This window comes from Schistosoma haematobium, chromosome 1 (genome assembly GCF_000699445.3).
Source record: "Schistosoma haematobium chromosome 1, whole genome shotgun sequence".
Taxonomy (NCBI): Eukaryota; Metazoa; Platyhelminthes; class Trematoda; order Strigeidida; family Schistosomatidae; genus Schistosoma; species Schistosoma haematobium.
Genome location: NC_067196.1, coordinates 3,407,133 through 3,421,739, shown reverse-complemented (window position 1 = coordinate 3,421,739; position 14,607 = coordinate 3,407,133). Strand labels below are relative to the sequence as shown.

The 14,607-nt window shown below is 34.5% G+C and overlaps 1 protein-coding gene across 1 annotated transcript; it reads right to left on the bottom strand.

Annotated features, from left to right (window-relative positions):
- Positions 1 to 5,528: 5,528 nt before the first annotated feature.
- On the bottom strand, positions 5,529 to 12,365 carry MS3_00004550 (uncharacterized protein). Its single transcript, XM_051212486.1, has 2 exons — positions 7,888 to 12,365; positions 5,529 to 6,852 (listed from the first exon to the last, which is right to left on the bottom strand). The coding sequence occupies exon 1, from the start codon at positions 11,909 to 11,911 to the stop codon at positions 10,655 to 10,657; it is 1,257 nt and encodes a 418-aa protein (XP_051072929.1). The 5' UTR covers positions 11,912 to 12,365; the 3' UTR covers positions 5,529 to 6,852; positions 7,888 to 10,654.
- Positions 12,366 to 14,607: the final 2,242 nt, after the last annotated feature.

Below are 14,607 nucleotides of genomic sequence, written 5' to 3'. Positions count from 1 at the left end.
TTTCTCCCTTCAATAGGATCTAGTTTGTTCTCTCCGCCTGGAGTCCCACTCGGGCTACTACCGGTCCCTAGTCCAGATAAAGGAGGAGGGTTGGGTATAGGGTTAGCGACCCAAGCTTGTAAAAAAATAACTCGCTAAAAAACGTTAACCGGCAAAACACGTTTTCAAAATTAACTAATTAGCTAATTATAAAAATCAAAAGATTATTTATTCATTTAAGGTTTGTAAATCACATAACACCTATGACCGTAGAATTTGTGGTGTAGATGTAACAAAAATCGGTATTCTGAAGGATATATTTAGTAAATAATGACATCTGATTATTCTTTAAGAACTAGAAAACTCTATAAAACAGTTAGGGAGAAGTTTAGGTCGCCCACCAGGATTCTCTAACTAACTTTGTCCTGATCAATCCTTTCCAGTTACTATGCTATCTTTTGATACCTATCTTCAAGTCCCAACGCAATGTGTTATTTGGTCTGCTACTTTGCCTTTTCCCATCAGGATTTTTTTTAGTTAGGGCTTACCTCGTGATTCAATATGATAATTTCCTCAATATATATCCTGTACACCTCCAACATCCTTTCCTCATTTCCCCTTCAAATGGAAGATGGTTTGCTATCTCCCACGGTGGTTTGTTGCTGATGGTATCCGGTCAACGGTCATTCAGTATCTTTCGTAAACTATTGTTTATAAATACTCATACATTTCTAGTGATTGTTAAAGTAGTTCTCCAAATGTCTTGCTGTTCGTATTGAAGATTGTGACTTTGATGTTAGCTAACAGTTGTTTTGATTTATTCAATACTTAGTAAGATCTCAAGACTTATTCAAAGATATTTGAGGTGATAAGCGTTGTACATGTATGTTTATACATTTTTCTAATATCGATTTTTTTCATGATTAAAAAAATTTCCTATTTTACAATATTTAGGTTAAATGGTAATGTTTTTCATTGTATACGACTAGAAAGATACCATAACTCCATGTTCAGATAACTAATTACCATTAAATTTTGGTAATAATCGTCTCCTTTATCTGATATAACTCAATGGTATTTGAAGGAAAATATAATGGGTCCCCGTTTTGGAGTGAACATCGATTCTGAGATGCAGATATACTCAGCTGATGAGTCACAAATAAAACGAAACGCACATCTTGAACTCCACTATCAGCCAACATTCATCTCTGCTTATAAGAATTTCAATACTTATTTCACAGTAAACCATAAGTGAAAATTTGTAAAAGTAACTTAAACATTATCATGTTAATAGGTATCCATACAAAGGTTGATCCAGATAGTTTCAAATAAATTGAGCATTGGGTAGAGAATGAAAAATAAATACGTTTTTATCATATCTCAATGAGTAGAAAAATTTTATTTCTGACGTTTCGTGACTTAATGTCAGTTATTTGTTTACTCTGAAGAAGTGGTTTACATTAAGTCACGAAACGTCAGAAATACAATTTGCTACTCAATAGGATGTAACACTAATATATTTATTATCTTCATGGTAAATTTAAACAATACTTTTGTTGTCAAACATCTGATTATTATTTATAAACAGTTTAACTATTTGAACAAGTTCATGGCCATAATTTAACTTTAAATAGTTAAAAAGAAATAAATACTGGAAACAAATGAAAGTGTAATTCACTTCAATAGAAAAAAATACAAGTTGAGAGAGTAGCGAATTCATAACCCCGTTTAGCTATAAATTAGTATATTGTTTTACATACTGTACTAGATTGCTAGAACTTAAGGAATATAAAACGTTTATTAGCCTGGAGAAAAGAATACTTTGAATTCGAACGGCATAATTAAATTTAAAAGAGTAGTGACCAGTGTCATGTTTCTTTAGTTTCCATAGGCAATCGAAATCTATCGATCATTTTGCAATATAGCCACTAGTCTAATTGTGTGGACATCATGTGCACTATATTTTGGTATCAGGTAGTTAAATGAGATTGGGATGACTAGCACTATAGGCTAGACAAACACGATACTGATTAGTACTCGTTGATCAACTAGTGTAAATATTTTAAACCTGTAAGCTATTAGTCACGAATCCAGTAGCTCAGCAGTAACGTTTCAGTCTGTGAAGGTGAGTAAATCAGTTACGAATATAATAAGAAGCATGAATTATTATTATTTATGGCTTTGTTCAATATTATATTTCAGTACATTATAGAATTCTCAATACAGGGTATTTCAACAAGTTTCCTTTACAAAGAACAAAACACAAAACAACAACAACAAAAAAGAAGGGAAAAGGTTAAAAGAAAATCTGAAAAACTGTACAACTTTCCAAATTCAAGACATGTTAAGAATGCAGGTTATTGACTAAGTTAACTCTAACAACCTCTTCGTCACATAGTGTGTCTGCTAGGTAAGGTATTAGAGAACTTTTATAATTTTGCTTGTGTGCATGCATTTTAATGTAATTACGTCTCGTTCTACCAGAATATATACAAGGAGAAAGATATGAGTGATGGGGATAGTTAGTATCTGATAAAATAACACCTGCCAGGAGTTTGCATGACTATAGATATCTATCCACAACCATATTAATTATGACCTTGAAAGATTCACCACACATCTTGCTAACTGCCTTCAGCACTCTCCGCAATACAGCAAAGTCCTTTCTCAAAAGCCTGGGAAAGAATAATGGAGGACAGTAAAGAATAATAGTTAACTAAAGATTGAAAGTACGTCTTGATGGCACGTGGCAAGTTGCGTGAAACTTAAGTTTTTGGTTTCTTCTAAACTATTTTCAAACATCGAACCTCATTTAATACAATAGTTTTAGCATGTTGGTAAATTATTGTTTACATCAGGGTTTTCAGCTAAGCGCCATAAAACTTGATTGAAAAAATCAACATACTTGAAGAAGATATATGATAAGGCCATTTTTTAACTAATTGTAAAAAGAAATAATTTTGTTGAATGTTTATTCTCTTAACTCGATAATTTAATCCGGAAGCTTTCATCGTCATTCAAGGCAGCATCATTAGCATAAACTTTGGAAAGTAATCAGTTGTGGAAATTCTTCTATGATTAAATAGACTCTTATTCTACCGACTTTGAATTTGAAAAGATCATTCAGCTAAGAGAACAATTTGAATAAAAATCATACATTATCATCACAGAAAGTCACTGAATGTTAACCATTAAATTGCGATAGTTCTAACTGTTTTTCATCAGGAAGTGCCTATCAAATTTGTCGGGCTTTGGCTTGTTTTTTGTCACACAACTAATAGAAAGAGTTGAAAATTCAGGATCCTAAGGGCCTAAATATCTGGTATGGGACTCCTCAGCAGTGCGCATCCACGATCCCGCACCACGCGGGGCTCGAATATCTATAAATATATTTCAACAAACTACTTTTTTCAAATTATTCAACATCTCAAAAAACTAACGCTAGTTGATTAGAGAACATTTAAAGAAAGCTATGAATTTGGGTTGTTGCTCACTAACAAAATAAGTCTATTTTTAAATCAAGGATATTTTATTTAATAACTGAGCACACAGCATAGAATATCACATTCATAATAGTTTTTGGTGATCTCTCAAAGACTCTATTGACTTACTTTAAACTAGAGATATTTACACTGATTAATAAAGTATTTCTACAGATTGTCTGCAGTCACCTTATATTAAAAAAAAGAGTGATTCACTTTAACTGGTGATTAGAATATTAAAATAATCGAAAGACTTTGATCAACACTAATAGGTAGACAAATAGAATTCAATCAATGTTCTGAGAACACTTTCAAGGTGGTAGATGTTACATTCATTCATCACTGATTAAATAGAACAATCATCAATCAAAAGTTATTGTCTTTTAGACAATCATTGTCTTTCATTACAGGAAGAAAATATCCGTTGTCAATACCAATGTTTACCTAATTTTATCAATATTTTTCTCCTTTATTAAAATACATGTATATTTCATTGTAAACGAGTAAAATTCTAGGAAATGAACTTAGTTAGTTATAAACAGTATAGTAACGAAAAACAACAACAACAACAATGTTTGTGTCTGTTGGAACATTACAGACTCATGCCTAATCTGTATGGTAGTTGAAATAGGATAATATGTAAATTAATTCTAGACAATAAGTACTTGCTTACTTTGATGAAGAATAAATTTGCCTTTTGTAAAGGTTGGTATTTTTACACAATTGATACTATAGGTTATAAGTGATCTGATTATCGCTATATTGTTATTTAGTCACAAGTTTTCAATGAAGTTGAAGAGTGTTAAATGGTTATTGATACTTGGGACGAAGTAAAAAAAAAACTAGTTTTCGTGATCGATAGCCATTACCAGTATGTCTTATTTGGTAGGCTTGATATCCAATCACATAGATTATTAGTTACATTCCACAGTGATTATTGTGACTAGACCAGAATTATAGGACAAAACAAATGTGACACGGGTCACTGCTTAGTAACTAATCAGTAAAAACGTTGGATAGTGGCCATTAGTGAAATTTAGGAAGCAGATCTAATCTTTTTTTGAATTCATCAGCCCAAGGTACCTTCATCCCCTGATTATGTTGATGTTCACAGTGAGAATGGAATCCATAAACTTCCCTCTCAATTTTAAACTAGGTGCTCAAACGCGTATGAATCTTTTTTTGGAGGGTTTATGCTGTTCTGTTATTACGAGTAACCTATGAGACCTATTAATGAACTAATATTATCTGTATATTCTTATGATATAACTACTCGGTAATTAGATTATATATTCCCATTATTATAAGCTGCATTTCGCTCTATAGATTATTATTGTACAATTTACTGTTCTTAAGTTATACTCAGTTATTTGATCACCGTCTCCTACGTTCAGTCACTTTTTGGCTTTATTGTGTATAAATGTTATTTCCTATTTTATGGTGCATTGTGGTCTGTTTGGTTGATGCATAAAACCATTATATCTGAAATAAATGATTCGATTCGCATAGTGAGAGCTGGTATCAACGTTCTGGACTTAGCTGGACGGGTTAGGTGAGCGACGGACCAATAGGACACTACGCTGATCACACCGAACGAACGTCATTGGTTTAGTACAGTACAAGGGTGAATAAGTCGCATTTTGATTGGCAAATAAATTATGTGATGACTAGCAAGTCATAAAGACACAACAAATTGGCGACGGGGATTTTTTGAAATAGAAAACGTACACAACGTGTTCAATAAACACTAAAATGAAGTCATGTTTATCTGATGAGTCCCAGACAGAACTAAACTCACTTCCTCGGATAACATGACAAGTTATTATCCAACTTTATTCTAAAAATAAAGTTATTAGTTTGCTTTAGTTATTCTTATTCATTGTAAATATAACAGAAAGAGTACTGTAATATAAAGAACAAAATGACTTAACCAATGATTAACTACATAAATAACTTGATCAAATGTTGAAGTTAACATTCAAGCAAACATTTCAAAAAAAATATTGAAATGATTACGATAATGATCAATTAAAGCTATGATTCAATGTTTGGTTTGTGATAACCGAACGAGGTAAGCCCTAACTTGAAATTCTGAAGGGGAGTGGGAACGTGGAAGGCCAAAGAACACATTACGTCGAGAAATAGAAGCCGATATGAAAAAAATTGAATAACAACTGGAAGTAGCTGGAAAGGATTGCTTGAGATAGGGTTGAATGCAGAGTGCTGGTGGTTAGCCTATGCTCCTTGATGAAGAGTAACAGGCGTAAGTAGGTAAGTAACACTAATCAGAAATGACAAACCTGGAAGCAGATGATTGAGTTGATCGAATCAAAAAGAACGGGAACAGAGAGTAATTATTGTATCAATAAAGGAACCATGAAACTTAAGACAACTGATGGAAGATTTACATATGAAGTACTGAATATATGATTTTTAAATTGATTAAAAGAACTGATTGTCCCCAATTATGTTTGCGCCCATAACGTATTGTGTCCTACAATTGGTGTGATTGTTGAACGCTATGATAAATAAGTTAATTTTACACTTTTCATTAAGTTTATCGTATCATTCAGATATTTGTACTTTTTTATTCTATTGACCTAAAGAATCCAGATGTTTTACAGTAATTAATTCTATTAATTATTGTTGATTGAGATATGAAATTACTGAGAACACATATTTCATAAAGTGAATTGTATTAATTTCAGCAGTCGACATCATGAGTCCATGGGAAACCTGGAAGCACGCTTCGGTGTGACGCGCGAGCGCTTAACCTACAAACCACTGAGCCGATATGCAGCGGTGTTAATGTCTAACGTTGGTCAATTCACAAAATTGCGCCACCGTCCATTATTGTTTTCAGTGAGTTACCATCTCACAACAAATCCGGCTAAATTAATTGTTTTTTTTCGATAATTTATTGTCATTAGAAAGTAGTTTATTGATTATCGCTTTACACAACACAGTTATAAGCGATTTGTTTAAATTCAGAATAAAACTGATGAATAGAAATCTATTGCACAAGCAAGTAGCTCTCAGATCTCAGCAGCTATGTGGATAACGCGATGACTATTGAGGCGAACGATACTGGGATCGAATCGCAGGGTGAAAATCGCTCCTGAGATGCAGGTACATCAAGCTGATGTGTCCCAATTAGTATGAAACGCTCTTTAAACAGGATTTCACAGCTAGACATTGTCCATCTTTGCTAACAATTTGAACTGTTGCAAAATCTGTCAATACAATGCATAACGTTATTTTAATGAAAAGACACTTGAATAAAATGAACATTGATACTGTTTTTCGGTTTTTCAGTTAATGAAAAAGTTGACAGATTTTTTATTAACACAGTATTTTGTTTGGTTGAAGTTTCGTTCATTCTTCTGGTTTCCTATTAAAAAAAACAAACGTATCAACAACGCACATTACACTTGAATTCATGTGTAAACAGGTAACCTTTTATGTTATTCAGAACCATCTTCAACAAATAAATTCAAACAATAAAATCAACTATTATTTGTCTACAACAACGAGTATTATAGGTTAAGTAATTTAGTTCATTCAAGGGAGAACAATTTAAGCTTCATTGAGAAGTAGCTAATGATATAGATGTTTGCAAACACCTCTAAACAACTATAAATATATCAGTGACACCTACAATGAAAGTTATTAAGAAATTCAGTTAAGATCAAATAATTTTTGTGTGATCTACTGAGTTGATAGGTATCAGAAACCTTATCGTGAGAGGTCCAGAGAGCAATAAAGAGTGACAGAGACTCCAGGTAATCTTGGAAGATGAATAAACAATTACTAGCACACGGACTGACGGACAAACTATCTGTGGTAACGATTGGTCTGACCTCTGATTACACAAAAATCTACTCAACTCTCAGTGGATCTGAAAAATCTGACCCGTAAAAATTTAAAGAGGGCAGCAAGCTCGTCTCTACTAAACTTGGATATCTTTCACAGCAGTGATACAGTTTTAGAAGCTAATATAGCCACTGGTTGAAGTTTGATAGTCGGACGTCATCTTATCTGACTTGCTTTGATAGCTGACCGTAACACTTTACATGACGGGTTTAATATCCTGTCATAAGAATCGGTTCAACCAGTATAGTAACGAAAATACAAGCCTCTGTGTCCGTATGATGACAAAATTTTGATCTTGATGGGGAAGACTTAAGAGGTTGGACTGGTTTTAGACTTGAATGTGAATGTATCAACTAAATGCACACTCTTCAGGTTTTTAAGTATAAGCAAACGTAATGGCATACAACAGAAGTCCTATTTCTTGATTGCGAGAAATCACTCGTGGTAATTTTTTGGTCAAAATGCTGACCATAGCAGCAAACAAATCTTGCGAATAATCTTGTTTATAGTGAATGTTAATAATAATAATTTATATTCTGAAAATAATAATTACAGAATTCACGCCAGTTTACAGTCATGATCAATTTGATATAAAGAGGAACATTAGATGTACAGAACAAACACGTGATAGAAGAACGTTTTAAGTATACAAGTTCAGTAATTGTTTAGTTAGTACATGTATTACAGTGATCCAATGCATCAGCCGGGAATTTTTAATATTTCATAAATGGACAGCCTGTTGATTTATTAACGGAGTAATTAAAGTCAATTCGTGTGCCAGATCGAATTAATGATAATTATCTACAACTAGAGAAATTAAAACGAAAACACAGAGCACGGAACAGCAAAGCAGTAATTAACAAAATATGTGAATCAGGTCTACCTCAATGCGTGTGTCATGTGACACAGTGATATACTGTTTATGTTATCCAAATTAGTTAAACTTGCTAGGGACGGTGTTAACATATTGACAGCAAATGGGTGGTTTTACTTAGGGGATTCACTAATAAAGATGGCTAAACATTTAAAGTTCCTAAAATATCACTTGTGGAATGAGATACACTTGTAAGTGCTAGACCATTCAATGCATTTTCAGAGGAGCAGTATGCATCGATGCAGCGAACAAATAATGGGAGTGATTTTATCGTGCGGATAGATTGTGGTAGGTTATTCCAGAGTCTAGAAAATTTACAGGTGAAGTAATTCATATAAAGAGATGATTTAGAATGAGTTTGTTTCACTAGTGCCAAGGAATTACGGATGTCATAATGAGAAGTTTCTGCATATTGAATCGCGTGATTGGATGTAAACGATAGTTTACGAAGTAGTTTGAAGACAAAGGACAAGATTAAATTTCGGTTTTCTCTTCCATAAAGGTTCTGGCCTAAGTTTATTACGTCTAGAATTATAAGTTAAGGTGCAATCAGCACCAATAGTACGAAGTGTAAATCGTCTCTGTACTGATTCCAGCTTTAATTTATCCTTTATTCGTGTACTGCTAAGAATAAACGTGCAGTATTCTAGAAGAGGTCGAGCACAAGCTCTGCACATTAGAATACGTGATTAATTGTTGTAAAGGTTTCAAGTGATGTAACCTATCAGACGTTGAGACTTAGAGGTCTGTTTTAATATCTGTTCTGTAAACGATAAGTCTTGGGAGTATCTAAGTCCTAAGTCTACTACTGTATGTAACCTAGATAACACTTCTTCATTTATGGCAAGCTCTAGGTTAAGTGATGTATCGCCGAAGTATATCCATTCACATTTAGCCGTATAAAGCTCCAGTTGCTAGTTTAAGCACCACTGTGCTACCTTGTTAAGCTCCATGCTGATGCAATTTTGCATACTTTTCAGCTCATGTGGAGAAAATGAATATACTACTTTAAGATCATCTGCATATAGAAGGGGCTCACCGACACAAAAACTTTCACAAATATCATTGATAAACACTAAAAAGAGCAAAGGACCTAAGACACTACTTTGTATTACACCACTTCTAACAGGGACAGCGTTAGACAATGAAGAGTTAATTTTAACTATTTGATGTCGATTTCTGAGAAAGGAATCAAACCAAGCAAGCAAAGGATTTTGAACCCCATAGGACGCGAGTTTACCCATAAGAAGTTGGTGGCTAACCATGTCAAAGGCTTTAGAAATGTCCAGATATAGCACTAAGACTAGATATCCTTGGCTACGTAGAGAATAGACTAAATTAAAGAAGTCGGAATGACATGTCATGCAAGAACGATTTTTAAGAAATCCATGTTGAGTATCATTGATAAATTTTCCAGCAAGTAAATAGTTGGAAAATTCATCACTTATAACTTTTTCCATAATCCTAGAAATAACTGGAGTAATATTTATTGACCGGTAATTATTCATGTCAGTTTTATCTCCAGATTTGTAACGTGGTATGATGTACGCGGTTTTCCAACAGTAAGGGTAAGAACCGGTTTCCATAGAGAGAGTAAACAGCTTTAGAAGAAGAAGTGGAATATCTGGACCACCATATTTGTAGAGAAAGGATGAAATACCGTCTACTCCATGACCTCTCGAAAGCTTAAGGGTATTTATAGCCTTATTAATTTTCATGCATATGAAGGAGATAGATTTTACTGAGTTGCTAGCCACGCACATAACTCTTGAAGCAGAACCATTTATGATTTCTACATTATTCGCGAAAATACTACTGAGTATACTATTGCCTCTAGTTGGGGTACGAACCCACTGTGACCAGCAGTGCATGTTAATGGTTGCCGAGAACTCATCATTACATGACTGACAACTACCGGTACTCCAGTTGATTCCATGATAATTGAAATCCCCAGTGATAACCTTAGCAAAGTTGAGAGAGGATGCATGTATGAATGCATTGATAATAATATCATTCCCATTATTCGAACTATCAGGAGCCCTGTATATACATCCAAGGAGTAGACTATGATTCAGAGTATTGACTGATATCCAGACTGATCCTGGTAAACCATTCAGAACACTATCTTCAACTTTATTAGTTGTTAGGGTATCCAAAGCATATATAATGCAACCACCACCTCGCTTAGTTTCTCTGTCGCAGAGATAGAGTCGATAGTTCTGGATGTTTAATTCTGAATCAGATACTGCTTGAGAGCACCATGTTTCAGTGATAAGTATAAAAGAAGGCTTGGCTAGAAAAGCTAATGTTCTCAAGGCTGAAATTTTGTTCAGAAGTGAACGTGCATTGATAAGTAATAAGTTTAAAAAGGGAGTGTGGAGTTTAAAAAAACCGAGAGCTTCCCTATTGATGTTATGTAGTTTGGATTTGCATAGACTGTGGTTTATTATGTTTGACTGATCGTATGGGCTATCGCTTGAACAAACTGTATTGCTAGTGGGACCAGGAATTTCTGAAGGCCAATAAAATCATTATTTTGATAAAGTGGATTAATTTTTTGAACTTGACTAGGCGGACAGTTAAGACAGGCACCTGCCAGTTGGGGTTGGGTTGATGGTGAGTAACCTAGTAATCCATCTTGCCCAATGGGAAAGTGTTGAGGAAAGTTACGTCTTACAGGTTTATTATTTAAAACGTTTGAGGATAACCGTAGGGTGCGTTGGTTCATTGTGGTCTGTCCAATATTATGCCTGCTTACGCAATGATTGCAGTGGCCATCTTGTGAGACATTTGAGTCAAGTCTACCCTTATAACCTCCCCTACGATGCGTAAGGTAAATCATGGTGTCGGGAAGTACAGTCTTATTTTTATTTGGTGGGGTCATCGTAATATTTTTGATATTGGGTCTAGAACCAGAAGGTTCTGTACTTACATTCTTCTTATATGGCATAGAAGTTTTAATATTGACAGTGTTTTTAAGAGCTTTCTCATTAGAAGTAAGTATTTGCTTATGAGCTTCTAATGGTAAACTGAAAAATATCGGGTTAGTGTCGTCATTAGATGTACATTGGCTATCATATGTCACTACAGACATAACAGGCAAATTAGCACTTTTCGTTGGTATATCAGAGTACTGGAGAGCATGAGATAGGGTAGCTGCATCAGTGGATCCAGCAGCTGATGCATCGTGGTTTGTTGTGACCCCAACACCTTTATTTTCGTCCAAGGTAAGTTTCTGCGTAAGCCTTTGATTGGTGGTCTTATCTGGGACTATAAGAGCGTTCCTAAATTTCGTAAGCGCGCAGATTAGCCGCTCGGGTTCTTTTAACTGTTCAGCTAATATATGCGAGTCTAATCTGAACATGACCGGGCACGAGTATTTCTGGTGCTTTTTATTAAGTCGAATGCGTTGGCATGGACTGTCTTGAAAGTTATATGCTTTTAATATCGAATTCCTTACAGTTTTAATGGTGATCCTGGCAGGTATATTATAGACAATCACGTTATTACGAGAGACTATTCGCTTGGAAACTTCATTAGCGATAAAGTCGATAACACATTCTGCTTTTATGATATCATCAAGTTCCGCAGGAACGATATCTCTTGATAGAAGCAGCTTAAGGTGTGTTAGTGTCTTTATTTCTTGTCTCAGCTCATCATGCTTTGATAAAGAGCTAGCAAGTGACTCAACTTTGGAACGCATGTCGTGTAGTTGCTTAAAAATAGTCTAATTCACTCTTACTACTATCGATACTTTTTGATCTTGAGGTGGAACTCATTATTAAATTAGAGACAGAGTCATCTAACAGCAGGCGTGGTGTAAGACCACCCCCAACATTATCAGCATCAAAAAGAGTAGCAGAGCAAGGGGAATAGGTTATAACAGTATTGTTATCTGAAGTATTAAGGCTTTTCCGGGCCCGTTTTTTGACAGTCGACTTATACTGCTTTAAGTATAGATTTTAAAGCTACTTATGAGTTATAAACTGGGACTCAACGATATTCAAACAATATAAAATAGATATCATGTCATCGTAACGCATGCTTCGAACGTACCGCGATATATATGTACATATATGTTTGCTCGGGTCGGGGATTGCAGTCAGGGGTAACCAGAATGGTCATGTGATATTCATCAGAGATGGACACCATTCAACGTTCTTATATAATTTTTCTATAAATATTTCCTTATGAGTGACGATTCCATCACTTCGCTTATTATGAGTTGATATTCGCACAAGTGATGCACTAGTTGACCTAGTAAATGATGACAAAGCCGTGTGAAAAAGCTGCACAGAAGACTAAGTAACGGGATCTATAATTTGTGATCGATTAGCTTGTTTGAAACATATGCTACTTGTGACATTAAAAAAAAGAATATATTTACAAAATTTCAGCGAATGAATTTTAAGTAAATCCAACGTTTCACCTGACAGTTTGGTCCAAGGTTTTTCAAGGAAAATATAATCAAACAACAAAATTATCGAATATAAATAGGTACAAGGTTCTTTGGTTTACTGTATACTGAATAAGTCATCCAATCAACGTGAAGGATTTTTATTAATAGGTATATGTATTAATGTGTAAGAGACATGTTGATTGGATGACTTATTCAGTATACAGTAAACCGAAGAACCTTGTACCTATTTATATTCGATAATTTTGTTCTTTGATTATATTTTCCTTGAAAAAGCTTGGACCAGATTGCCAGGCGAAACGGTGGATTTACTTAAAAATTCATTCGCTGAGATTTTATAAATATATTCTTCTTTTTAAAGTCTCAAATTAACTCGGCGCCCAAATATTGTGAAACTATCCGTTCAAATTTAGACTTAAGTCCTTATTTATGTGCTACTTGTGTCCATTCACCAATTGCTTCAACTGGCTGCTCCTAGTCCAACAGACAGCCTAGTCAGATGTTAGCGTTAGTCCATGAAGTCAGACTGTTGTTCCAATCTTATCACCATCCTCTCAAAATCCGATGATATAAGCGAAGTTGAATAATGGATAGCAGTGGAATCCAGTTTGACGCATGTTTCGTCCTATTTGGGAAATGTCAGCCGGATGTACCTGTATCTCAGAGTTGATTATCACTCTGAGACTCGAACCCAGTACCATATCATGAGATCCAGATACATTTCGCTGATGATCATCTGCAAGTCATTATGAAAATGAACCTCATTTTCTCAAAATTAATAGTGTACAGTATTTGTTGAAGAGATCCAGGAAAAGCGAAAACCTGCCCTGAAAACAGAGAGAAGCATCTTATCCAACCAGCATTCAAATGAAGGTTTGCCAGAAACATTTAGAATGTGGAAAGTCACACGCCTATTCTCCAATGTGAGTAACAGGCGTAAGTAAGTAAGTAACATTCAGATAATTGACCACTACATAAACTTTCGACTTCATTGGTGTTATTTACACAGAACGTCCATGAGACATCCAAGTTTCTAATAATGGCACTACGCTTTTTGTCTTGTTCAGCTATCACTTCTGGATTTGCTATAAAATATAATCAAAGAAAAACATGGCTAATTAAGGTGCTAGTTATATTACTCAGTAACACTGTGATTTATAGACAACTTTTTCAGAGTGTTCATCTATCTACTAGGGCTAAATGAGGGTTACAAAGCAGTTTGAATTATAAGAATTATGATTCACAGTTTACGATTATGGCTAGGAATTAGATTTTGGGTTTTCATCAGGAACCATCATCAGCTATAATGAGATGATGATTTGTAGCTTAGGTGGATGGTTATGATGGAGTTTTGTTCTATGAGCTGGATGGCATGGTTGTAGAGCATTCATCATTCTGTTGAAAGACATCATCAGCACAAACTGTAGGTAGATTTCTATCATCGAAATCAGCTATAATGCCAAAACTTCATTTAGCCAAATGGATGATTAAACTTTGCGCTAAAATCCGACACCTGTTATCTTATACGTGATTGGTTCGTCCATAAATTATTGTCTCGCCAATGATAAAATTATTTACTTCACAATTCAGTTATTAATACTTACCAAAAAGTACGTCATTAATAGCTTCATCTAAATTGTTCTCAGACTTATATATTCGGTCTAATGTGATATTTTCGGAAGTGCGAAAAGTGTACAAAAATGAATTTGTTAAGGTTATGTTGTTTGTTTAGTATCAATTGATATCAATACTGTGAGACTACCGTTTAAAACCTGAAAACACTGAACGGTCGTTTCGTCCTAGTAGGTGAGTCGTTAGTTGTGCGGATACATGATCTTACACACAGGAATCCAGTACTAAGATAAAACGGATATTCAGTCTTTCCAGTAATGAAATAGTGGATCATCTAGTAAAATTACTATTCACCTTTATAGTCATTGACTATCTGTCTAAGATCTTCAACTTTACGTTCCAAATTATGT

Excerpts from the sequence above, each read along its gene's own strand:
- MS3_00004550 (XM_051212486.1), bottom strand. The coding sequence starts at position 11,911 with ATGCGTTCCAAAGTTGAGTCACTTGCTAGCTCTTTATCAAAGCATGAT.